At 39.9% G+C, this 24,748-nt stretch overlaps 1 protein-coding gene across 5 annotated transcripts in view; it reads left to right on the forward strand.

The window, feature by feature from the left end:
* PTPRM (protein tyrosine phosphatase receptor type M) overlaps positions 1–24,748 on the forward strand; it is a 616,517-nt gene that overhangs the window by 326,688 nt on the left and 265,081 nt on the right. For all 5 annotated transcript variants that reach the window (XM_084849822.1, XM_084849823.1, XM_084849824.1 and 2 more), the window contains exon 8: positions 22,073–22,381. In XM_084849822.1, coding sequence (XP_084705948.1) covers positions 22,073–22,381 — 309 coding nt within the window. The remainder of the gene's footprint in view (positions 1–22,072; positions 22,382–24,748) is intronic.

Genomic DNA, 24,748 nt, shown 5'->3' on the forward strand with positions numbered 1-24,748 from the left:
TTCAGCCCTTAGGCTGAAAGAGGTTCAATGCTCCTGTCTTAGAGTAAACCCATTGAAATCAATAGGACAAGCATGACTAAGTCTGGATCCAACCCTATATGTTTGTTTTATTTTAAAAATATTTCTAGGCCACCTTTTAGGACAAAACTCTCACAATAGCCTGTTAATAAAGTAATTTCAATAAATTTAGTCTGCAATCTTATACCCACGTACCTGGGAGTAAGTCATGCATAGGATTGTACTGTTACAGACTACAAGTCAAATGGGAAAACTGTGCTGTTCATTCATTTACATAGCTTATATAGAATTGTGCTTTTTACTGAACTAATGCCAGTCTAACATGTGTCCCACTGAAGTTTTCTTAGCTTAAAGCAAGAATTAAACACATGGGGCTTTACTAATACAATGTATAGACTATCTGGATCCTGCAGGGCAAATGTTCAGAACATGTGAGAGCTAAGTAATAACATGTTTAAAAGAAATTGGAGGTGGGTAATGTGTTATTGTAGAAATCATCAGTATGAAAAATTAAGTAAGCTTAATGTACATTAAGTGCAAGCCATTAAGTTAAAATATGTGTACAAATGTAAAATTAATGTAAAAAATATTGTGAACACATATTGGTATTCTTGAATTTTTAAAGCCTCTGGACTTTTTCTTCTTCTTGCCACTACAAGATGAACAATGAACAAAAAATTAAAAGTATCTTTAGGTGGTACTGTTGGTATAGCTTTGTACCATTATTTGGTTATTTATTTTCTTTAAAGAACACATTAATGTTTTGCATCTGTATTGGGTTTATGGATGTGATAGGAGCAAGTTGTATGTTATGAAATTACAAGTATTTGCCCCACAAATTGTATATTTTATACTAACATATGTTTTAAATAAATCACTCAAGATCCAGTGTGGTGTAGTGGCTAGAGTGCTGGACTGGGAGCTGGGAGATCTGGGTTCTAGTCCCCACTCAGCCATGGAAGCTCACCGGGTGACTTTGGGCCAGTCACAGACTCTCAGCCCAACCTACCTCACAGGGTTGTTGTTGTGAGGATAAAATGGAGAGGAGGTGGAGCAGAATGTAAGCCGCCTTGGGTTCCTTGCAAGAGGAAAAAGGCGGGATATAAATGCAATAAATAAATAAATAAATAAATTGATATTTATTTGTGAGTTTGTGATTCATGTTAAACAGGATTTTTAGTAAATGTTTTCTTATAATGTCTTGAAAGTGATTGTTGTGTGACTAAATTAAAAATTACTTGCTATTAAAAAGAGAGAGAGCATAATAACGGATGGCTGGAGCATGAAATTTCGTTCTCTTCCCTCTCCCGAAGTAAAACATGGCAGTTCTGTTACTTACAAGTTTGATACAGAGAAAGGTGGTAGTATTTTGCATAAGGAAACCTTGGGTTAATATGACACAGTTAAGATTAGATCATGTAAATATTTGTGTGCAATTTGAACATTGTTTTGTTTTTACCCACAGCCAACATTAAGGGAATGTGTAATTTAGGAAAGGACAATAGCTCAGGGGCAGAGCACAATGTATGCAACTATCCGAGATTCAGTCTCTGGAGTCTCCAGGTAGAGCTGGGAAATATTTCTGTTTGGAAACCTGTAGAACCACTGCCAGTCAGTGTAGACCACACTGAGATACATGGACCTATGGTCTGGCACAGTATATGGCAGCTTCCTATGTGGTTTGGGAATCAAGATAAAATATTGCATGCAGAAATGAAGAACTTTAGCCTTGGCCATGTTCATACATCATGCTAAAGCTGAACTATTTGCATGAGATGCACAAGCAGGAAGAAGCTGCAACGAGTTTCAGGTTTGCACACACCTTCCCCTCTCCTCTTCCTATAGAGCTGGATGGAGGAGATCAGAAGCTTTCTCTTCCATTTTACATCGAATTTGGTTAAACTGGTGTTATCGTTGGTTTTATCGTTTTTGCTTTTATTATGTACATTGCTCTGAGAGCTTCAGCTACAATGCTCATAAATTCAGTGAATAAATAAACAAACTAACAAATTAAATCTGATAAGAATCCTGATCATTTTACTTGTTTTAGCTCTTATAGTTACAAAGTAAACTTTGTTTAGAAAACATTCCAGGCCGTCAAGGCTTCCAGTTACTTTCTCATAACCATCAATAACTATTGCTTTTTATCAACTCCCCATTTTTTATATTCAAAATTTCTCAGAGTACTCAAATTATGAGTTGGGAATATATCATAAATAATTGATATTCTTTCCAAAGTGAGCAAATTTTATATTGGTCTGCATATTTTATTTAGTAATTTATTTGATTTATACCCCACCTTTCTACCCAACATGGCACTCAAGGTGGTTTACAATCACTGATAAAGACAACGACAAGCAAATATATTAAAACACAATTAAAAACACAATAACCGAGTAAAACCAGCAACCAGCTGAACATACCTGCTTACAAACCATAGGCCTGCTTGAATAATGTGGCCTTTGCCTGCTGGTGGAAGGACAACGGAGAGGGAGCAAAACTGTCCTCTCTCAGCAGGGAGTTCCGCAGCCAGGGAGCAGCCACTGTGAAGGCCCTCTTTCGTCTTGCCAAGAAACGTGCTTCTTAAGGTGGCAATCTCAAGTTCGTATGGGAGAAGGCAGTCTTTCAGGGCACCTGATCCCAAGCCATGTAGGGCTTTACAGGTCATAACCTGCACTTTGAATCCTGCCCAGAAAGAGACCAATCATCCATTGTACCAGTGGAGACATATATGTAACATATATTATTTACTGCATAATTTTAAGCTTTGTTTCTAGATCAAAGAAACTAGCTCTAGCTCTAGAGGGACCCAAGCTCAGTGGAAGAGCATGTGGTTTGGATGAAGAAGGAAGGTCCCATGTCAATCCCTGGCATTTTTAGGTGTGTGTTTTTTTAAGGAATCCTTTAGCAGGTGCCGTGAAAGATTGACCTCTGCCTGAGTCCCAGAGTTAAATTTGTTAAACAGCCTGACCGGGCATATGGCAACTTCCTCTGATCCTACTCTTGTTGTAGACTATTAAAAAAACCTCTGAAACAAGAACCTAGATAAAATAGGTGATTTCTTTTGTTGGGGTTAAAACATTTTTAGGAACTCTCTGTGGTGAAGAATTAGTGTTTTTTTTTTTCATTGTGGTTTTCCTTGGGGTTAACATAAAGACTACCCTCTTCCCTGTGTTCCTTACCACACACTCTGTTCAGCATCTGAGGCCCTCCTCCAGATTCTTTGGTTTGTCCCAGATTCAGCAGGTAGTTACTAGGAAAAGGGCCTTCTCAGTGGTGGCGCCCACTTTGTAGAATGCCCTTCCTGGTGAGATCAGTCAGGCTTCAACACTGTATGGTTTTTAGGCACTTGGTTAAAACAGTGCTATTTAAAAAGGCCTTTGGCTGAATTTGTCTGTGTCTGTGTATGTGATGTCAGTGCTGTTCCTTTTGATCACTGTTTTAAATTGTTTTTGCCATTTACTTGAGTTCTTAGTTTGCGGTGTTACTGCTGCTCAACCATTATTGTTTATATAGCTTGATACTTTTACATTTTATGATGTTTTATTATTGTAAATTGACTTACAATAATGGTGGGGTATAAGTTATAATGAAATAATGGTGGGGGGTAAGTTTTTAAAATAATAATGAATAACATTTTCATGAATAGATGCTGGGTTAATAGGACACCTCACCTTACTTATAAACAAGCATTTTCTATACGTTTTCTAAACTCTAAATTTGTGTCAGATTATTTGATTCTGTAAAATTATTTCTGTAAAATACTCTTTGTGCCCAAATGTATACTATAAACAATGCTTAAGGGAGATGTCAGTTGTATTTCAGTAGATGGGAAAGCTTGGCTTTTGGCTGGAATTTATTGGCTGAAATTTTTATTCTTGGAGGATACTTCTAATTTGTTATATCTAGTTCATGAAAACTCATATAGTTCATGAAAACTCATAGAGTTATTAGAATAATCTTCTGGAGAACAGAATGCGTGCTTATGGTATGTCAGTATCCTTTTATTATAATCAAATTTCATCTCAAAAGGTCATAGATATTGATAAGTTCTATAACACCTGCCATGAAGATTTGTTCTCCATTACATTTGGGGTTAGCAATGGTTCCACAAGGTGACTGATAATCAGGATTGATAAAAATCAATGATTTAAAAAATAAAAATGGATTTTGAAAAATTTAAATTGAATTTTTTGATTGAAATCAGATTTCAAAGTTTTCTTAAAACATTTAGTTAAAAAAAGAGAGCCTAGGTCAAAGATATCATTATGAATACTAATCATGCAACCTCTAATTATATTCTATGAATTTGTTAACAGCAATTTATGGAGATGAAACATAACCTGATCAGTCCAAAACTGCACTGCAGGTGGTGTTCAGAAATGCGTGCTCACTCACTTGCTCGCTTTCTCAAGGCCTTGTCTCTCTCTAAGTGCAAAGATAGAGAAGGTCAATGAATAGAGAATTTGGGGAGATAGAGTAGATCTGAACAAGGAAAAGGAGTCTATATATAAATGCAAGGGACGGGGAAGGACAAAAGAAAGTGAAAACAAAAGTGAAAACATATTCATGCAGTCCAGACTACTGAGGAAACTTCTGCTGCATGTATCCCCCACTGCCTTCTAATGAAACCTACATCTCTGAATATGTATTAAGCTTATATTAAACAATAATGTACTTCTACTAAAAATGATGATTAAATAGGATCTTCCTCACTAGTGGTTTAAACTGTGATTTAAATAATTAAAACTGAGTCGTTCAGAGAAGCGATTTAAATCATAATTTAAATCTGCCTTGCTGATAATTACTTGAGGTGTCTATTTGACCCAAAATATAGGAAAGCATTTCGCCTAACTCAATTTCATGTTCCCTCCTCAGCTGTTTTGGAAAGAAGATTTAATGGCATTCCATATGTGAACCATGTATTTCCATGTGGTAGTGAAGAGTTAGAGATTGTACTACACGTGTTATTATTGTGTAATTTTATAGAACCAGACTTATTTGTTCTTTGATTGTTCCCTTCCTTGGAAGGTATTTAGTGTGGTATATGGCCTTCCTGGTCAAGGATTCATTTTTGTAATTAAATCAGTTGCAAAGTTTGTATTCCGAACTATAAAGAACCATAAGCAACTTTTCTAATTTGTTAAGGGGTGCTGGTCGTTTTCATTTTGTCTTATGATACTACTGGACAAGGCTAGTTTTATGATGCCATCATACTGTGTCATTCATAGAATTTTATGGTGTGGTCAAGTTGACAACATCTTCCAGTTGTAACCCTCCCATGTTTTCCCACCAATTCTTCTGTCTTTTTCCTTCCTGCAGAAAATCTGTTAAGGACAAAAGGAAACAATTGCTGTACAGTTCCTTCTGATTGGTAGTGCTAGGAGGTCTTCAACTGGAAGCACTCTTAATCTTATCTAAATTTTTAATAAAATGAAAAATATTTTTAGTGGGATTTCTTGTATTTTGTTTAGTTTATTTTCCTCTCATAGTATGGAATCAAATATTTGGTTTTAGAATTTGAAGGTCTTCAGACTATTAATAAACCTGATAGCCAGATAAATCCTGGCCCTTGAATATTGTAATTTTCTAAGCTCCAGACTGCTTTTTTCCACCCAGCAAATATGTTTGAGTCACATGGCTTCAACCAAAGACAGCCACTCTTAATGCTGTGTGGCATGAGTGAACACTCTCTAAAGATGGGAACAACACTTCCAGTCATAACAGCTAGTTTGAAATGTTGCTGCCAGTACACCAAAATGGCATTCATATTCAGCTTACGGATGTCAGATCCAGGTCAGATCCTGCTGAGGTTGTTGTGACACAAGTGGCTTCAACTACCAACTACTTCATCAGTAAGGAAGGGTTAATTAGGGTGACTGCTTTGGTTTGGTGAAGTCAGGAAACTTCCTATTGTTTTTCCAGCGGCATATGTTGTGCCTTGAATAATGACACATTAATTCTGGCTGCTCAAGGCAATTTACAACAACAAATTTTCACTCAGATAACATAGACAGCCGAACCTGCTAACTAGACCTGAACTGGCTAGTGGACATGTTCATATGGGAAGAAACGTTTCTTGAGACATTTGGGCATAGATGTCTTTAAAAACTACATATACTGCATTCTGGAAAAAATTTCCAGAATGTTTTGGGGAAAATTCCTTAGGCTAGAATAAAATATTTTTATACAGTTAGTACACTTTTCATGTATCTGTACTGAAGTTTGTGTGAAATTTTATCATTTTCTGCATTCATAACTTTCAACTACATATACAGAGCAGATTAGCCACTCACCATTTTAAATTGTATATCAAATGTAATCTGCGTCAAAGCAATTCTGTACTTCAGTTAATAGTTTGGAAGGAAACTTTTCTTCTGATCACTGAATGTCACATATGAATACTTACCAGGGTGGCCACTTGAGCATCACCAAAAAAAAAGAGGACAAGGGACACAGATTTGCATAAAATGTGCATATGCTAATTTATATGGATAAATGCAAACTTAGAAATAGTCATCATAATTTAAATAGAAATACAATACATCTCACCATAGTAAAGACTGTGACTAGGTGACCTGTGTGTCTGCTCAGTCCAGGTGCTACCTGTTGATGAGCAACTTCAAGGTCCTGTTCTTTCTCCTTATGGTTCTTTATCTTTAAACTGGATTTGGACTGGTTAGCCCTTCAAACAGAGGATGCTTTCAAATAAAGGACTGACCTCGGACTGCCCTTCCATAGCAGACTGTCCTCTGTAAGGAAAATCACATGGCCTCTCTAATACTCTCCATCACAATGACACAGGTAATTCAGCTTCCTTGATTATAATGTAAAGAATTATGTTTTAATTACCATAAATAAATGGGAACAATTCACTTGAAAGTTCTTGGAACATACAAAGGTTGTATTACAATGCAAATGGACTACAAAGGAAATCTCATCAATTTTACTGATTTCTAAAGTAATTTCCGTATTCTCAGCAAACAATAGTTTGTCTCCGTGTCCAAATCCTCAAACCAGGGCCTTGATACCATTTGGGAAATTACTTCTTTGTGCCACACTACAACATTTGTTCTGATTTGAGAGGAAAAAATGATGCTGGCAATTGTCCCTAAAACATATGGAGCCCAATCTAGTCCACTCCAATCCATGTAGCACCTCCATGCAGAGGGATGACCATAAGGCATAGCAGAGCTCAAATTTCCCCTGTCCCTTTGAGTAGGTGAGCATGGCCACATAGTACACCAAACCATTACAGGAAATGGGAGGCCTGTGTATATCTTCCTTATCCTTTTCTGCCCTTTCTTCTCTGCACAGTCAAGGAACGTGCACTCAGCAAAGGTAAGACAGAGATATGATAATAAAGTGACGCAGTGGGTATTTATTTATTTATTACATTTCCATATCACGCAATAGTCAAAGGTCTCTGGGCGGTTCAAAAAATACTAATTAAAACCATAAAAAGCAACATTAGAAAATATAAGTAGTTACAGTATTCCAGTGTGACTCTTATATGAATAAGCTTTGGGATTGTTCTAAAATATAAAAGATACTCTTGTGTTCATAACGACGCTCATTATTGCCTGTATAGAAATGCCTGTATAGTGAAGCCAGAGAACTGAAACTACATTCCACCATTATAATGTCTGAATATTTTAAATGTTTATAAAATAAATTTGATTTGTCTAAATTTTCTGATATTTAGCATGGGGTGTCTACATGTGGAGACTGGCGTGCCAGATACTGGCCAACAAATACTTTGAGAAATGGTTGACATACAGAATTTCCCTTCTTAGGAACATTTCTGGTTTAGGGACCTTCCCAGTCCATAACATACCTTTTTTTCATAGCCCTTGTGCAACAGAATCCTATGCATGTCTAATTTAGAAGTAAGTGCTGTTAACGTGGCTTAACAAGGGGTCTTTCCCTTCTTAATTGTGTGAAAATTAATCATGCCTTCATTAATGTATTAGCTTCCAAAGCCCCATGTGTATACATGGTTTTTATATTTTTTATATTGTATTTTAAGGTTTTAATCTTTTGCAAACCGCCCAGAGAGCGTTGGCTATTGGGCAGTATAACAATGTAATAATAAAATACAAAAATAAAGGAATAAAAGGAAGATGGGCAAATTCTGTAATCCATATTCAGGACCTGATTTGTCTCTTCCCAAAGAAAATTTCTTCCTACATCAAAGATGGCCACTACCAGATTAAAGAGAATGGTAGTTTCTGCTGAAGCTACATGTAGACAGGGGAAGGGAAGCAGCAGCATTTCTGAGGGTGACAAGGAGAAGAGCCCTGCAAACATAAGGTGCAAAAAAAGGAACAGGAAGGGCAGGAAATAATTCTTTAAAAATAGAGTGGGTGGAGAGATCGTGTAAGAATGGAGGAGAGACTGTAAAAAACCTGTTTCATATATTTTGCTGAATTTGATTTTTAAAAGCAAGGAAATTCTAGGATTAAAAGAATTTCAGCATAAGAATTAAGGTATTTACAAAGTTATTATTTTGCAAAATGCATAGCAGTTGCGTCCTAAATCACTTGGTCTTAACTCCTGCACCGTATAAGCCAAATATATATTTATCCCAAAATTACACTAATATCTTGCCTATGTACCTCATGCTTTGCATGCATTAGATCCTTGATTTGATCCCTGACAACTCCAGTTAAAAGGATCAAGTAGCAGCTGACATTTGTTTGAGTCTCGGAAGAGCCCCTGGCGGCCACAGTAGTCAGTACTGGCTTAGACAAACAATCAGTCTGACCTAGTATAAGTCAGCTTCCTATAGTAATTATTTCCAGCAAGTCACGTCACATGGGTTGTATGGGAAGATCGTGTTATGTTTATGCATGTTTTTGTTAAGGTTTTCATAACCTGCTGTTAATGAAACATGATTATGAATACCATAAGCACATTTCTGATTAAATGCAACTGAATGAAATGGTTTCATTTTGCCTCCAGTAAGCATAATTTGTTTGAAAATTATGTACCACCAGCAGCAGAGTTTTAAAACCTGCATTATCATGAAGCAGCGTTTGGTTGTCCATAAACATTGAGTCCTGGTTGTATAAATATTATACTAATAACTCGAATTTAGATGCATATAATAATCATGCATTGGATTTAGTACACATGCATGTATAAATCCAATGCACTTTTATTCTGTGCATTTTAATTGCCTGGGAGAAAAAACAAGCACTATCCCTAAAGCAAAGCCATAAAAGCCTACTATAAAATAATATTATAAATGCAAAAGGAATAACGTCTCTGGTTTTCCTAGGCCGCTACTGTCTCCCAAGCTGTAAATAAAACTTGTATCACAATAACATGATTATATACACTATATGAGTAGGAATTTGAACTTTTTAATTTCAGATGTTCCATGAATCTGTGGTTCTGTGTCTCCCTCTTGAGTACATGTGTCCAATCACATTTATTATTGATTGGCATGTTGAGAAAAAAAGTACATGGTGCGGTGGAATATCATATTTTATGTGCTCCCTTTGTAAAAGGGGAAAAAGCCCTGTCTAGAGATGGAAAGCATGTGAGGGAGATTTTAGCCTAGCTTTCTCCTAACATTATAGTGCAGGAAAGTGATATTTAAGTGGATAAGTATTTAAATATGTGGTTTTTATCCATCTGCATTCTGAACAATTTTCCAGAGGGTATGAAAAAAAGCTGTATGGTAGGGAGGAGTGGGAAATACAATTTGGACTTTCAGTATGTACTTTTAGGAGATACATGTGTGGTGGCTTACTCCAGCCTTCCCCAAGGCAGCACCCTCCAGATGTGTTGGACAGCAGCTTCCAGCATTGGCCATGATGGCTGGGGTTGATAGGAGTGAAAGTTCAAAATATCTGGAGCGCATCACATTGCGTAGGCAAGTCTGTTCCTTAAAAAAAACAATGTTGCCCCTGAACCATCTGATTGAAAAGGAAAAGTGACTCCACTTTCTGTGGACCTTGTTAGAGAGATGTAGACACTGACAACACGCTTTTCAGAACAAATAGACTGTAACCTTTTCATGCCTCATCAAATTGAAATAATTTAGCAATATATCTCAATACTCAGTGGGTAGGCTTTATCTTTAAATATGTTCATGGCAATGGTCCAAGCTGTTCTTGTTTCCTCCTGAGAAAGAAACAGTTCCAGACCATGAGTCAGGAACAAACTCCAGAGCAGGTGCCGAAACCCTGGAAATACAGGGCATCTCTACAGCCTAAAATCCTGCATTTAAAACGGGGCTTTCTGCTTCCATTTTAAATGCAGGATCACAACAATGCCCTTTTTCACCCACTTCCTTTCCCCCTCTCCCCTTTCCCCTTCTTTCTCCCTGTATCTGAGTCTTCCAGTATCTTTCATTGATCTCTCTCCTCTTTTTACCGCTTTTCCTCTTTTCACGGGGGGAACTCAAGCAGAACACAACTGGGTCTATTTAAAAATGGAACAAAGGGCATTTAGTGCAGGAGACGCCCTGGAGGGTCACGGCATCATGTAAAGACTCTGCAAACTTCCATGAGGGGGCAATCTCAATCGCAGGATAAAAGCTCCATGTGGAGAAAGCCACAGATTATGTGCCAATAGCAAGTCTGAGGAAATGAAAGGATAACATTGCAAGAAAAAAAGCTTGATCAGCAAGAGACTGTAGTTACGTCATGTGACATGCCTTTACCATTATAAAATTGTCAGTCTGAACAACAAAGGGGCATACCCAGGGTAGGCTGTTACAGCACATTCAACCAAGTCTTCTTGAGGCATCTTAAAGACTAACAAATTTATTCTGTCATAAATTTGTTCAGAAATGTATTCTGGCATAGGTTTTCCAGTGCTTCTCTCACCCCTTGTACCTCTCCTCATGTACCTTCCCTACTCATAACCTATTTACTTATCAGACACTGATACCTTGTTACCTGAGGTATAGGGGAAAACAGCATATATCTTGGCAAAATAGGAAATCCTTGCCATGAAGGTAATTTTCGGAGACCTAGAAGAATTCTCCCTCATTTTATCTTTTACACAGCTATTTAAATACAATAAAATAGAACTGCTGAGAAGGGAAAACAATATATCCTGTTAACTTTTAATTCATATTTTCATGTTCAAAGTTTATTTTATCAAACTGATGCAGGGAATCCTATCCATTTATTATCAAATTTTGGCATTCGAGCATTGTTTTGTCTAAGCTGATTCTACTCTACAGCACATGCTGGCTGGAGAATACTGTGAGTTGTAGGGCTTTTTTCTGTCTTAAACATGCATAGGATTGCACCCTCAGCATATTGCTTGTATGTTCTTTAGAACTTAGCTACTAGAGCTCATATACATGATGAAGACTTAACAAAACTAGTTGAGTAAACTCTTAATTATGCCATTCCTAATCTGTGCTGAGGGATAATTACCAGAAACTTGTTTTCCTTATAGATTTGCATTTTCATCACAGCACCTGGAATGCATTTGGGGTGAATTGACAATGACATAAGTGTGAAATGAAAAATACATGTCTGTACTCCCATATTTTTTCTATTTATCAGTTAGATTCATGCTTCTTTCAAGCCCAAGAAAGAAAATTGTAAGAACACATGCTTGTCTGTCTTTGGAACTCTCTAGAATTAGCCTGTCATGAAATGTAAAACTAATGTGTGGTTGTAAAAACTATCACCAGCATTTTCCTTGCTACTGGCTGATGGCTAAGTAGATTTGGGAGAGAAAGGGGTTATTATAAAGTGAGAGCTGAATAGCTAGGTATGTCATTTAACCAAGCAACTAAAATGTCTCACAGATTTGGAATATAATTTTGTTTATATTCATAGGTTTTTTAATAAAAAAAACCCTCTACTTTCCATTGTGGAGAAATAAGCAAGCAACCTAAGTAGTTTGAAAGCAAGACTGAACAATAAGTTTCTTCCTGTTAGAAATATATTAGAATTTAAATAAGTCACTTTCTGAAATACAGCTATAAAATATAGGCCTAAGTATAGGGATCAGATTTAAGCTGTATTGTTTTCAGGATAGTTTTGATCAGAATCAGTGGCTCTCTGATAGGAAACACAAGGAAGCAATATTGTTAAGTTTCAAAAAGAAATGATTGATAATTACCCAAGCATTTTAACACCAAAGTTCGGGTTGATGGGAGTTGGAGTCCAACAAAATCTGAAAGGCCAAAGGTTCCCCACCCCTGCCCTGCCTTGCTGAATATATGAAACAGGCATGGGAGAAGAAAATATGTCACAATCATGGGTTAATTAGACATGTCATTTATGAGGCTATGCTTTTTGTGTTAGTTTTGAATGATATCCTAAAAGCTTTGCAAGTTTGCTTAAAAGTACTAGTAGAGGTGCTTTGAAGTCGACATTTCAAACTTGGTATCAATCTTACATTTGAAGGGCTCTTTCTTATAATTTCTCAAAATGCTTCTTGTTACTGGTTGAAGTGGAAATACTTCAATAATTTATTTTACCCAGACATATACAGTGGTGTCCTTCTGCTGATAGAGGTCTTTGATCCAGAGGTAGCATCCATCAATGCACTGGGGAAGATGGTGGTGATTTTTGACGACTCCCCCTTGAAGCCCCTTGTATCCTCTCTCCCTAGATCTCCAGAGGGTTGGGGGACCCTGCAGAACAGCATGGGAGGGAGGGAGTGGAGCTGCAGGGGGAAGAAGGAATCACTGAAAACCATGTCCCTCCCTGTTCCGCTCATGGAAGTCTCCACTGGATCAAAGAGTCTTCTGTCAGCAGATGGACCACATTGGATAAAATCCACTGTATGTGTTATATTTTTTGTAATGTTTTTTATTTGTTTGAAGGACTGTCTCTTCTAATTTTTCACAATTCTTCTTGCTGATTGAGGTAGGAATATTGACAGAATTCACGTCACTGTAGTAGTAGTAGTAGTAGTTATTATTATTATTATTTTCATTAAAATTGATGCTCAAATAAATTAATATGTTAAGAACTTTACAGAATTCCCTTTCTGCAGAATTGTTTTAGCTGCCTTGGAATTACAAGTATTTTATTTTGTTTCAGAATGTTGCCTTCTTATTCTGATATCAGCTAAGTACATCCCTCCCCGGGCCCTCACAGAGATAAGGAAGGGGGATATGGAAAGGATGGAAACAGCTGCTTGCTACATAAATAAGATAAAGGAAGAGTACAACCTTTCCTCCCTCTTGAACCAATTCATCAATGTTTGCACCACCACCCCAATTCTCTCCCCTCATTCATCCCCTATGAATGTGAAAGTATTGTCCTTCTGAGACAAAGTTAGATTTGCTTAAAAAACACCATAAAAAGGACTTCCAGGAAGACTGTACGTCATATGATTAATTGATCAACGTTTCTTTAATCAGATGAGAGCTCTACTTTTCTTTAGTATTAAAGGTTATATGCTTCCCCCTCCTTTTGCACACCCCCCCCCCCCAGCATTGGAACATCTAGCTGCCTTTTGTTGTATGCTTAAAGGAATGAGCAGACATTTCCCTGGCAACAAAACTAGTTCTGCCGTTTGACCAAATGGGTTATTGGGCAGGCTGTCCAAATGCAAGCAGTTTTTTCAGGTGCACTGAATGAATATGCCCAAGCTCTAAAAACCCTCTGGCTACAATCCAACACAGTGTTAAGCATGCTTCAGCATATTGATTTCAAAGGTCTTAAGTATGCATGCTTAACCGTTATGTTGGATTGTGCATGTGTCTTAAATCTCTCACTTTGCAAAACAGCTGGCAATAGTCAGGGTTTGGATCTGATCTCCAGATAATGCTATTCAATCAGGCTTTATGTCAGTCCGAATGTGCATCCTCACAAGTAGTCTCTTCAGTTTCGTTGTTTCATATTTCTTACATGTACCAACTTTGCTTCTGAAAGGCGTTAGAAAGCTGAAGCCAAACATTCTCTCAAAAGCCAGACAGCTAAACTGTTCCTGAGAGCATTGGGAAGGTACTATGAGGAAACAAAGGCCATGTAACAAGGAATACTGGAGCAGAACGTAAAAGGAATAAAATGAAACTCTTGTCTCTTCAGGATAGGTTCTCCTTCCATTTGTGCTGTGACAGAAGGATATTGGCATGACAAGAATACGCAGCAGCCCACCAAGGAACTGCCTAGTGAAGCACAGTGATATGTTATGTCAGGGATATGTTATGTCCTGCTGACATCTGATTTTACTGGAATGGTGAAGCTAGGGGTTATTTTTGTATTGGATTGTATTGTGCAGGAACACAAATAACGATTGTTACTTTTACTATAAAAACATTTTTGTTTAATGAACCATAGAGGCTCAATCTTGTTGGAGTACGTGGCATCCCATATCTTAGACCGAATCTCAAAGAGGTTGTCATGCTACAGATGTACAGCATAGTCTAAGTGCTGATTGCCAACCCAGCAATGAGTAGCAGAAAGTAAGTGTTTAAAATAGGAATGTAGCTTCAGGATGATAAGCTATAGACTATCTTTGATTTAATCTATTTTCAGTATTTATGTAATACCCCTTAATTAAAAAGTTTTTAAAGCATATCACAGATACGCATAATAAAGAGTTTTTAAGATTTCAAAATAAAACAATGCAATCCTATACATGTCTACTCAGAAATTAGCCCCATTGAGTTCAGTGGGATTTACTCCTGGGTAAGTGGATAAAGGACTGCAGCCTAAAACAATATAAATGTCCTGTACCTATATGCTACCTCCATTATCAGAGGCAGTATGCCTATGTACACCAGTTGCTGGGGAACTTGGGCAGGAGCGTGTTGTTGCACTCATGTCTGGCTTGTGGGTTTCCCATGGGCACTGGTTGGTATGGTTTGAATGTTGTCGTTGAATTGTGGGTTTTCATTGAATTGTGGATTGTTGTGTCATGTGAACCCAACCACACTAACAAACCATGGTTTGTTAGCCACAAACAACCCACAAAGAAAACCCATAGCTTGTTGTTGGGTTGTGAACTGTGCATTGTTTGTGATTAACAAACCATGGTTTCTTAGTGTGGCTGAGTTCACACAACACAACAACCCACAATTGGGCAGCCCGCTTCCCCCAATCCCAGTTTGCATTTGTGCGTTTGGCGCACAAGCAACGGCCGCCTCCCGTGGACCCAAGGGAAAGAGGGAGGATCTCTCCTTAGCCCATAAGTTCAGGGTCTTCACGTGACTCTCCTTCAAACGGGGATCAACTGCCTACTCAGCGGATAGGCCAACTGCTGTTCCTTGCTTAGTCGCTGGTGAATAGCATCTGAAAGAGTCATTAAGTTGTAAAAGGATTAAAGCCTTGAAAAGAATCCTTTCATCTGTGTCTTGAGTTGGCTATTGGGGTCTACTGAAAGAGGCCACTAGGGCACTCCTGACACAAAAAGGGAGAGATTACTGAGTATAAATAATATATCTATGACATGTAGAATTTTCATAGTTACCATGTGCAAGGGTTTTAAATACTACTGGTGCTCATCTGTACTTTAAATCTCATTTTATGTTATGTAACGTAATGTAGATTTATGTAATGTGGATTTAGGACTGGCGTTAAGGGTCAGGCATCTGCCCATGTCCACAGCCCAGCAGAGGGTCCATTGCCAAGCAGTAGAGCCCCCTGGCCCTGCTGCTCCTCCCACATCTGTCGCTGTGCATTCACCATCTCCTTCCAGGGGGGTGTCTCCACCAGCGATTTATTCCTAGCTGGCTGTGTGTTGAGGTTGTTAGGGATAGATGACATCATAGCCATCCAGCAGCCACCCTGGAGCTTATCAGGGGAAAAAATAGGGATGTACGAAAGGCACTTACCTTTTGCGGATTATGTTTATGGATGGGGGGGAGGCGTTCTGTCCCTCCCCCTGGAATCCTCGCCGGGGGGGAGGCGCTCCATTCCTCCCCCCCTCGGAATCCTGGCTGGCCAGCTGTGCTCCGCAGGGATTCTAGCAGGGACGTAAATAGCGGTGGCCGTAGCCGCCGCCATTTGCATCCCTGCAGTCAGCCGTGATAGGCTACGTAAATGTTTACGTAGCCTATCATGTCTGACTTTAAAAACAACAACAACAACACGCGTACGCAAATGGCGGCGGCCATGGCCGCCGCCATTTGCATTCCTTATTTTGGCACGTCTTAGTCTATGTAAACATTTACGTAGACTAAGACAGTGAAAATAAGGGGAACGCAAATAGCGTAGCGTAACTATTTGTGTTCCCCTTTTTTCCTCCATCTTAGTCTACGTAAATGTTCACGTAGACTAAGATGTGCCAAAATAAGGAATGCATTTGCGTATGCGCGTGTTGTTGTTTTTTTTTTAAAGTCAGCCGTGATAGGCTACGTAAACATTTACGTAGTCTATCACATTGTGTGTTTTTTTTAACCTAGCCGTGATAGGCTACGTAAATCTTTACGTAGCCTATCAGGTTTTTTTTAAAACTGGAAATGGCGGCGGCGGCAGCCGGTCGGAAGACCGGCCACTGAACTGCCGCCGCCGCCAGGAAGATCCGCCCAAGGTAAGTCTCGTCCCGGGGGGTGAGGGGGTGGCAGGCCATTCCGCCACCGATTTCGGGGGGCCGAATGCGCTTGCATTCGGCCTCCCCGAGATCCTTGGCGGAATGTTCGTACATCCCTAGAAAAAAACAGTTTTCCTGAGACTGCTTGAAGTCCGATTCTTTTCCTTAAGTTGGCTTCTCTGCAATATAGTTGTTGTGTGCCCCAACCCCCACATTTAGCCCAGGGGCGTGCCTTTCACCGTGACCCCAATCAAGGGGTGTTTCCCGTCCCTGTGTTTCCCAGCATAAACCAATTAGTGTCTACTCAGAAGTAACTCCCATTGTGGTCAGTGAGGCCTGTCCCCTGAATGCGCACATCAGAAGCAACTATTTTGCCCCTCTGTTAAAGCGATCCAGCGCACCAATGGGTTAGGAGGCTTGGGGCTGGTTGCGAGGCTTGTCTCCCAGATGCGCATATCGGAAGCAACTATTTCGCACTATCATTAGGGAGAAAGCCAAGGAGAGTCTGGAAGCGGGGGGAAGCCTCTCTTATTGGTTGAGCAGCCCCTGCCACTCAGATGACCTTCACTCCAACCCCCCCACCCTATCCAGAAGTGAAGCAACTTAGAATGGTGTGATGCACACCCTCATGTAGCCCTGCCCCGACCCAAAACAGCTCCTGGAAAAATGTGGGTAAGCCACTCCTCCCTTCTCCTTCTGTTGTCGTGGAGACACAGCCCAAGAGAGCCAGCAGTGACAGGGGCTTCCGTTTGCCTTGTCCTCTTCCTCTGGTGCAGATTGGTCCAGAGTACAGGGCAAGCAAATGGGCAGCAGCAACAGCACTGAAGAAGAGGAAGAATTAGCGCTAATCAGCAAGGAGAGAATGACTTGCCCAAGCCCTCCACCCAAACTCTGGCGCAAACTCTGTATATGAACTGTAAAACACACACAAACAGACAATCCTACCATTTTCTTTTCTTTTTTAGTCTTCTATTTCAGTGGGCACCTGCAGCCTGTGATGAAGCAGGTTGGAACAACACCCCCCGGCCCAAATATGGCAGCATAAGCTTTACTTTCCAACCGAGGTTTTTTATTATCAATGACAGAATCCTAAAATTACACTTAAATGTCTCTCACAGATTCTGAAATTGAGTTTCTGAAAAAAGCACAGTAGTTGTAATAGGAGGTAAAGTATGAAGTTCCAGAGAAATGAGCTGTGAATTGAACCTGCGATGGAAATTGATCCTATCAGTCAGGTTTTTTGCTCTGTTCTCTGAAAAATGCTGCTGAATGCTGCAGAAACCAGGATCACTGATTAAATAGGATGCTAAAGTGCCAGGGGCTACAACTGGACATACTGGTTCCTAAGCGTGAGCTAAAACTGTCAGGTTTTACTGCTGGATGCCTAGATGAAGACAGCAGTATGAAAAGTACTGCAGGTACTATCAGGGGAATTGCAAAGAACTCCCAGACTAAGCTTCAGGCATATCAGACTTTGCTGTCTTTAGGGAAGCACTCCTGCCTTCTTCAGTAGGCCTGGACTGGCCATATGATTCATGCCATTAGGGCCAATTACTACAGCCCAGCATGCTGTGTGCCAGTGAATACTTTATTCAAGCAGTTGTAAAGTGAGAGGGTCCAGCTCTGTAATCTCCCTCTTCCTCTCCCCACAACAGAATTACACCAAGTGAGGAGAAAATAAATGTGCTGTTTCTGAAAACATAATTAATTACCCTATTACTAAAGCCTGCGAGATTTATGTGTACCATACAAAATGGTCGCTGTGGCATGTAAACTGCTTTTGGCAGGACTGTTTTTTCTTCAAGCCTAATGAATGTGGTCTGCATGTGATTAGCGTTGGTAAATCACACTTTCCTTGTTACTACACTGATTCATTAAGGCTTACTTCTTCTATTTTTAAGGTGGTAGCCCATCCCAGACAGAAAATAATCAGTATTATCTGCAGGGGTGCATCCAGAAAATTTCTCTTAATGGGGCCTAAGAAACTTTGCTGGGGCAGGTTTATTTTATCTTACTTTATATATTTCAGCCACCATTCATGACTATGGTCTTCCTGAGGCAGCTTACAGTGTAAAAAGAATAAAATTCGGTATCAAACTATAAAAACACTTTTAAATTTAAATAATTTTAAAATAAGCCAATTAAACTACAATTTCAGTTATCTAAAAGCAGCAAATATCATTAAACTTTTTCAATTAAAAGCCAGAGAAAACAAGTACTTTTTAAAATTCTGTTTAAAGCAACCATAGACTGAGCCAGCTGTATATCTCTTGGAAGGGCTACCACCAAGAAGGTCCTCTCAGGTTGTTTTTGAACAAAATGTATGCATGTGTGGACATGCACACTCCTAAACACTTAATGTGGATGCAGTCTAAGGGATTAATGCTGAGTTTGATGATGTCCCATCCCCAATGCCTTCCACAGTGAATGTACAGTGCCCAACACATTCCCCTTGTTGCACGGTGCCTCGATAAAACGTAATACATTTAGACTGGTATAAAAGAGCACCCAACTGATATATGTCTCAATTGTTTGTTTTGCTGTCCGTCACTCTGAGAACATTTTGTATACATTTTGTATGATGATGATGATTACAGTATGAAATAGACCTTTAATTCCTAGGATATGGTTGGAAGGCATATTATACAACAACCTTGCTGAAACTAAGCAGGTCTGAGTCTAGTCATTGCTTGGATAGAAGGCTTCCTGGGAACCCCATGTATGCCTTCTTGAGTTCCACAGAAAAACGCTGGGTATAAACGTACACATTTTATTTATTTCAGTGCAAGGAGCAAATTGCCATGCATATTAATTTGTGTGCATAGATCTATCGCATTGAAATGAATGGGGCAATCCATGTACAGAAGGTTTGTTGTATATCTTTGGGTACACATGGATCTATGTGTGAGAGACATCTATGAGGCATGGCTACACAGTCTTAGGATTGTGGGAATGTTCTAAGTAGCAATAGATCAAGCAGTAGAACCAGCAGAAAGGCTATTCAGAGCCTTATGTCAATGCCCTCAGCAGCAAGGCAAGTCCCATGACCTCCTTCTCACCCTTTTCCTTTCTGCCTTCCTCAGTGGATGGAACAATGCATTCTCTCTCTCTCTCTCTCTCTCTCCCTCTCTCTCTCTTTCACACACACACACACACACACACACTTACACATTACAGACAAGTAAGCAGCCATTATCTCTTATCTCTAGCATATAAGGCCTTTATTCCCGTCCTCTCTATATAGCTAACCACACAGGGTGAACCTCAGCTAGGATTTCCTCATCCATGCACTCAGTAAATCTGAACTATTTGCTCTGCCAGTCTCTGTGCCCATGGCCCACACAGTTTGAGTGACATTCATCATTCATCAGAAGCTACAGGGATACCTGACACCATTATTCCTTCATAGGCTACTCTTGAACTCCTTCCCCACTTAAGATGGATCAGAACAAATGATAAGAATCAGCTTGACAATTGACATTTTTGATTTTTATGGAAACCAGTTGCTAGGCTCAGTGGGTGAGAATCCGAACCAAACAAGAGAGTAAAGGTGATGTAGATGACAGGAAGGGAGGAGGAAGACTTGCATCTATAGGTCCCCTCATGTATGAATCTCCTGGCCTACAACACTGTGTGCGAAGATTTCCACAAACATCTGCCAAACAGATAGTTCTGCCTCCCCAAGTAGACACTGGCTGAGCAGAACTATAAAGCAGAGAAAGTTTGGATGGGGTTGGGTTCAAAAGGTTTGATGTATATGTAACCATAAACATTAGTCATGGATTTTGAAGTTTGTGATTTTACTCCCCTTTCTTGCAAACTTAAGGTGGAATGAAAAATGTCTTTGAACAATATTGCAAGATTGCAGAGAATTATTAGAAACCAGAAGTGATGGAATCCTGCAGCAAGTGTTTTTAGAACATTCTTGGTGAAGACGTGTTGATTAATAGACAGGAGCCAGAGGATGCATATTAATCTGTGTAGATATAAGGTCTTTCTGGCTCATTAAAACTCTTCTTTGCATTTCAACTAGCAAAGCAGTAGATGAAACTACTCATTGTCTTTTCTCTTGTTGAGAACTCTCATATGAAATAAAAATTAGAATACTGTAGGGATGTCAGAGAATTTCTCCACGACTCTCGGGGAGGCCAAATGCCAGCGCATTCGACCCCCTGAAATTGGTGGAGAAACGGTTTGCCACCCCCTCGCCACCCCCCCGGGACGGGACTTACCTTGCTCAAATGTCCCTGGCGGTGGCGGCGGCTCCGGCGGTGGTTTGGCAGCGGTTTGGCGGCGGCGGCGGCTCCGGCGGCCGGTCTTCCAACCGGCTGCCGCCGCCATTTCCAAGTAAAACAAACAAACAAACGTGATAGGCTACGTAAAGATTTACGTAGCCTATCACGGCTAGATTTTAAAAAAACACCGTGATAGGCTATGTAAATGTTTACGTAGCCTATCATGGCTGACTTTGAAGGGGGAAAAAAAAGCGCATACGCAAATGGCGGTGCCCATGGGCACCGCCATTTGCATTCCTTATTTTGGCACGTGTAGTTTACGTAAACATTTATGTAGAATATGGCGGAAATAAGGGGAACGCAAATAGTGTTGCCCTTATTTTCGCCGTAGTCTACGTAAATGTTTACGTAGACTACACGTGCCAAAATAAGGAACGCAAAATAAGGAACGCAAAGACGGGGCGCCTCCCCCCGGCCAGAATTTCGGCGGGGAGGGACGGGGCGCCTCCCCCCCGGCCAGAATTTCGGCGGGGAGGGACGGGGCGCCTCCCCCCCGGCCAGAATTTCAGGGGGAGGGACGGAGCGCCTCCCCACCACCATGAAGCAAGCGTCGGGATCAGGTAAGGGACTTCCGTCCATCCCTAGAATACTGCTATATTTGTATAATAGCTCCACTGATGACAGAGTATTTTACTAGACATGTAAGGTGAGTTCCATCTCATAGTATAATGTGATGGAAGTTCTTTTTTTAGTTTCTCATTGAGATTTCTTATTGCTTGGACAGTATAAATAGCAACAATATTTTCCTTTTCATGGCAGCAATTTGGATCAATTTCGTAACAGTCATAAAATCATAATTTCTGTTGCCTACAACTATTACTTTGTTATACCAAAGCTAAACACAGTTATTGTTGCTGCTGCTGTCTGCTGTTAGTTTGTAGCCCTTGGAAATATGTCTAGGTGCTTCATTAGTATATGATTTGCATGCATAAAATGGTGCTGCTGTTTACCATTTAAAAATTATTTAAAATACCCATACTCAGCACGTCGAGCTATCAGCACTGTCGTCTATGTGGTATCAAGTCTTTGAATACCTTCCCTAGCAGATGTCGGAGGTCTTAATCCATGAAGAGAGGGGACTACATTCTTCCAACATACTGTCAGCGCAGTTCAAGCTGACAGTGCCAATCATCTATTCAGCCAGTGTACATGTTCTGTGGATCAGAGCCTATGGTCTCCCCCACTTCCTTTCCTTTTCTTTCCTTTCCTTTCCTAACTGCACATCAGGTACTTCATTTAGAGTGTAGCATCCACAGGCACTTATATTAAAAAGCATGCCTTCATTTTTACAGATCCTGTGCGTGGCCCAAGAAAACTAGACGTTGTAGATGTCAAATCCTGGCAAATCACCATTACCTGGGAGCCGTTTGGCTACAATGTAACTCGTTGCCATAAGTACAACCTCACAGTCCATTACCGCTACCAAGCTGGTGGACAGGAGCAAGTCAGAGAAGAAGTCAGCTGGGACACTGACAATTCACACCCTCAGCACACCATTACTAATCTATCTCCATATACTAATGTCAGCGTTAAACTAATTCTTATGAATTCTGAAGGACGGAAAGAAAGCCAAGAAATTGTGGTACAAACAGATGAAGATGGTGAGTTTTAAAGTGTGGGGTTTTTTTGTGGTTGTTGAATGCATTTAATATGAATATACACATTTTTAGAGATGCTTAGCGATCCTATTGAAATGCATAAAATCATATAACACATATGCGTAGCTCCATATAACAGTGATCTGGAGCCAGGGGCCTAAAGTTTAAGGATACTGAGAAACCTAGTGTAGTCTGCAGCAGTACACAAACTCATACATGGGTTGTCTCTAGATAGCCCTTCTACAAACAGAAGAACTCCTGTTCACCAGAAGGGACTGAAAGCATCAGAGGCTCCCTCTAGAGGAAGGAGGGAGAAAAATGTTGCAGATTGATCCCTTCCCCCTTCAGTTCCCTGCACCACATCCCACACTGTTCCATAGGGTCCCCCTACTATCCAGACCAGCTTTTTAGGAGCTGCAAGGGGAATGAGCAATCAGCAAAAATGTCTCTCCTTTCCTAAAAAAGGGGCGTCCAGTGAGTGAAGTTCCAGTCACAGGCACTCTGGATCCAACCCTATATACATATTGACATATATAGGCTGCACAAATATTCACTGTTTTATTTTTTTGGTGCAAAGTGTTCTTTAGGGAGAGGGACTGATAATCTATCTCTCTCTCTCTCTATCTCACACACACACACACACACCCCTTATTTACTGGCTGTTTGCTTCCTTTTCATTCCCTAATCTACTGCTGCTTCAACGACAATATTTTTAAAACTGTGACTACTTATAACTGGGAATAGTTATGCCACCAAATCGAGAATTGCATAGTAAATATTGCTAAATATCCAGTTGAAAAGGAGGGCAATGCTTATTGGATCAGTCCTCTGGCTAGGCAAGCACTCCCTCCCCATTTTGAAGCAGGAATAGAAAAAATGTAGAGGGGGGAAGGACTTCTGCGGCTTTCAAACGGTTTCTCAAATAGCACCCTTTCCCCACTTTGGTTCTGCCCTAAGGTACACACTCAGATATACAGATACTGTATGCATCCAGGAATATTGCTAGCTGAGGTCATCAGTGTACTAAACACGGATTGTATCTTTAAAGGCAATATCCATATTTCCATTGAGATGAATATTTGCCTTCAGCATGGGAGCATCTAAAACATTTTTTCATCAACAGTCAGATGTTCTGTGTAGAATAAAAAGGCTAAGTCATTTCTCCAGAGAATCTGGCATCTCAGGAAAGTATTATAGTCTTTTCTTAAAGACAAATACCATTTTTCTCATACTTTCAGTATGGTGAGCAATTTATATATTATGGAAATGGTTTGAAATGGCAGGTACAGTGTTAGTCTTTCTAAATCTCTTATTTGCAACAATAGCAAGCGAAAACTCAAAACCTCAGGGCCTGTGAAACAAAGAAGTATTCATTCCAACTCCATTTAGATGTTCACTTACCAAAGGTTTTCCCATACTCACACAAGAATGTCTAAAAACTTTCAAATATATGTACTGTTTTAATAACATGTGCATTGCTTTCATAACACAGTGATATATCACCTATATGGTTGTTAACCGGCTCCAGGTTTTTGTGGGCCCTTGGGCAACAGAGTATCATTGGCCCCCTTTGGCACTGCCCCTTCCTCATCTTATAAATACAAAATGGGACTTCTAATGATATGTATGGACAGGCACATGACTACAAACACATTTGATTAAAGACTTGCTGGTCCAGCTCCTAAACCAATGTTTGTATTGCTTCATTGGTTGGGCTCTATTTGTGCAAGCGGTCCCAGATTCACAGAGGAATCCTATATTTGTCTACTTAGAAGTTAACCCCACTGAGTGCAGTGGGGCTTACTTTCAGGGAAATGAGTACAGAATTGCACCCTCAATCACTGACACTGCAATCCTGAACAGAGTGATTAGACTCCACAGAGTGAATATAGCGGGACTTCTGAGTAAGCACACATAAGACTGCACTTCAGGTTAAAGGATATGAGATGCAGTAAGTGACAGTTTCACAGATAAAGTTGTCCTCTAGGAATTCTTTTAGACATTTTTCCAAGCATTGGTTTGTGCAAATGGTATTCAGCAGTTTTCATAACTAACTGAAAAGCTTTGCTCTATGGATATATAGCAAATATACCTGCTGTCTTTCTACAGCCCCACCCCTATCCCCTGGGCTCCCTTTTCTCCTCTCTGTAACAGTCTCCCATGCCTTCCTTTTCCCTTTCCATCTGCTCTGCTTCCTATCATCATCCCCTCTCTTCCCATAAAGATATAAAGAGCAAAGACAGAATATATAGTTGGTTTTTTTTATTTCAATAGACCTCTTTATTTTCCCCCACCCCCTCCCCACCTTCTCTTAGAAAACAATGGAAAAAGCCAAGATTTTACTGTATCTGTGATTGGTATCCAAAGATA

Source organism: Heloderma suspectum, chromosome 4 (genome assembly GCF_057233095.1).
Source record: "Heloderma suspectum isolate Gila_16-S chromosome 4, 16-S_ref, whole genome shotgun sequence".
NCBI classification, from domain to species: Eukaryota; Metazoa; Chordata; class Lepidosauria; order Squamata; family Helodermatidae; genus Heloderma; species Heloderma suspectum.